The sequence below is a fragment of the Onychomys torridus genome, chromosome 5, assembly GCF_903995425.1.
Source record: "Onychomys torridus chromosome 5, mOncTor1.1, whole genome shotgun sequence".
NCBI classification, from domain to species: Eukaryota; Metazoa; Chordata; class Mammalia; order Rodentia; family Cricetidae; genus Onychomys; species Onychomys torridus.
Genome location: NC_050447.1, coordinates 136,880,154 through 136,883,034, shown reverse-complemented (window position 1 = coordinate 136,883,034; position 2,881 = coordinate 136,880,154). Strand labels below are relative to the sequence as shown.

Sequence of the window (2,881 nt, the reverse complement as noted above, 5' to 3'; positions counted from 1 at the left end):
CCTCAAGACCCAGCTATATCACTCTTGGGCATATATCCAAGGAATGCTCAAACATACCACAAGGACACATGCTCAACTATGTTCATAGCAGCATTGTTTGTAATAGCCAGAACCTGGAAACAACCTAGATGCCCTTCAACTGAAGAATAGATAAAGAAAATATGGTACATATACACAATGGAGTACTACTCAGCAGAAGAAAACAACATCATGAGGTTTGCAGGCAAATGGATGGAACTTGAAAAAATCATCCTGAGTGAGGTAACCCAGACTCAGAAGGACAAACATGTTATGCACTCATAAGTGGATACTAGATATAAAGCAAAGGATAACCAGACTGCAACTCACAACTCCTGGGAGGCTACCTAGTAAAGAGGACCCTAAGAAAGACACAGGGATCACCCAACGACAGATAAATGGATGAGGTCTATGTAAGCAACCTGGACATGGAGGGTATTTAATGGAGGGCAAGGTTTGAGGGAAAGAGAGCTTAAGGGAGCAGGAGGTCCTAGCTGGAAGAGGAACAGAGTGGGATAACAAGGAAAGAGATACCACAATAAATGAAGACCCCATGGGAACAGAAAGAAGCGAGGTGCTAGAGAGGTCTCCAGATATCCACAAAGATACCTCCACAATAGAGTACTGACCATGGTCAAGAGAAAGCCCAAGCTGACCTACTCTGGTGATCTGATGGCTGAACACCCTAACTGTCATGACAGAACTCTCATCCAGTGACTGCTGGAAGCAGATGCAGAGATCCATGACCAAACCCCAGGTGGAGCTCCAGGAGTCCCCATTGGCAAGAGGGATTATATGAGCAAGAAATATTGAGACCATGATTGGAAAAAGCACAGGGACAACTAGCTAAACTAGTGGAAACACATGAACTACAAACCAATAGCTGAGGAGCCCCCATGGAACTGGATCAGGCCCTCTGGATACGTGAGACAGTTGATTAGCTTGAACTATTTAGGAGGACCCCAGGCAGTAGGACTGGGACCTGTCCTTAGTGCATGAGCTGGCTTTCTGGAACCTAGGTCCTATGCTTTACTCAGCCTTGGTGTAGGGAGGAGGGGACTGCACCTGCCTCATCTGAATCTACCAGGCCGAGCTGAATCCCCAGTAGAGACCTTGCCTTAGGGGAGGTGGAAATGGGGGGAGGAAAGCTGGGGGTAGGAGGAGGGAGGACAGGGGAAATCCATGGCTGATATGTAAAATTAAAGTAATTATAAAATAAAATTTAAAAAAAACTAAAAGAAAAAAAATGAAGAGAAAAATATTTTAGGATTTCTCCACTTAGGAATTAATTTTTATTTTAATTGCTGCAAGGATAAAATTAGAAAAATGACTAAAAGAAAGTATCATAAAATATCTATATTTGGATGCATTACCAAAAACCCCACAAAATTTAATGAGACTGGTGTTGGTAAATATGTGGCTATAAAATGAAAAAATTTCTAAACTTGTAATCTATTAATATAGACATAATACTTGAAAATTTCTACTGAATTTATAACTTTAAAATGCCTCTAATGTTCAGTTACACATATAAAATGAATCTTTTTTAAAAGCAAGATAATGAAACACATTAACAAATAATTTTAATACAGATTTGAATTAACAGATAAATTTACATAGTTTGCGTCAAAATTTAGAGACTAGTGGTCATTTTCTTACCTAAAAGGTTGCATAGGGCCATTTTTACATCTGAATTTCTCAAACTATATATCACAGGATTCAAGCTGGGAGGTAATAAAGAATAGAACACTGACATAAAGAGATTCAGTGATGATGGAGATTTTGCTGTTGAGCCCAAATATGCAACAAATCCAGAAGAGAGAAATAAGGTCACCACAGTAAGATGGGGTATGCAGGTGGAGAAAATTTTAAACCTTCCTTGTATAGAAGGAATTCTAAGGATGATAATGAAAATGTGAACATAGGAAATAACCATCAATATAAAACATATGAAAGCAAAACAACAGCTAGCAATGATAAACACATATTCTAGAATTTGTTCTCCAAAACAAACAAGTCTGAGAAGTGATGGAATATCACAGAAGAACTGATGCACAACATTTGGACCACAGAAATGGACAGTGAATGTTCCTGTGGCATGGAGGGAACCATAGATATACCCACTGAGCCATGCTGCTAACACCATCTGAACACAGGCACCTCTATTCATGATGGCCTCATAGTGTAGAGGGAAGCAAATGGCAGCATAGCGGTCATAGGACATCACCAAAAGCAGGGCAAATTCTGTGCCTGCCAAAAATATAACACAGAAAACCTGTAAAACACATCCAAGGAAGGTGATAGAATGTGTGTTAGTCACAGAGTTCATGATGGATTTGGGAACAGTGACAGAAATATAACATATATCAATCAGGGACAAATTCTTCAGAAAGAAATACATAGGGGACTGGAGATGCTGATCTATAGTGGTGAGGGTGATAATGAGGAAGTTTCCACTTAGTGCTACCAGGTAAATTAAGGAGAAAAGTATGGCACACAGTGTCTGTAGCACCTGGTCATCTGGGTATCCCATGAGCAAGAATTCCATGTAATCTGTCATGTTGGTTAGCATCTCAGTCATTGTGACTCTTGTCTGTGGAAATAAAAGGGAAATCATTATTGCTTCATTTACTTATATCTCCCTCCCTTCTAATTTTGTGAGTTTTTTCTATTGAAGTAATTGTTGATTTTTTTAAAATTCCATTCTCATTGATGTTTTGTGATGCTATATTTTAAGGTTAATGACATCTTTGCAAACTAGAAAGTTAACAATTACATAACAAGTTTTTAAAAAAGGTATTAAGAACAGTTTACCTTATTTCATCAAATGATATCATGAACTTTATATAGTAATTATAAATAA

At 38.4% G+C, this 2,881-nt stretch overlaps 1 protein-coding gene across 1 annotated transcript; it reads right to left on the bottom strand.

Moving 5' to 3' along the window:
* Positions 1–1,649: 1,649 nt before the first annotated feature.
* Positions 1,650–2,599, bottom strand: LOC118583459 (olfactory receptor 14A16-like). Its single transcript, XM_036186795.1, has one exon. It carries the CDS (start codon positions 2,597–2,599, stop codon positions 1,652–1,654), a length of 948 nt encoding a protein of 315 aa, XP_036042688.1. The 3' UTR covers positions 1,650–1,651.
* Between the last annotated feature and the right edge of the window lie 282 nt (positions 2,600–2,881).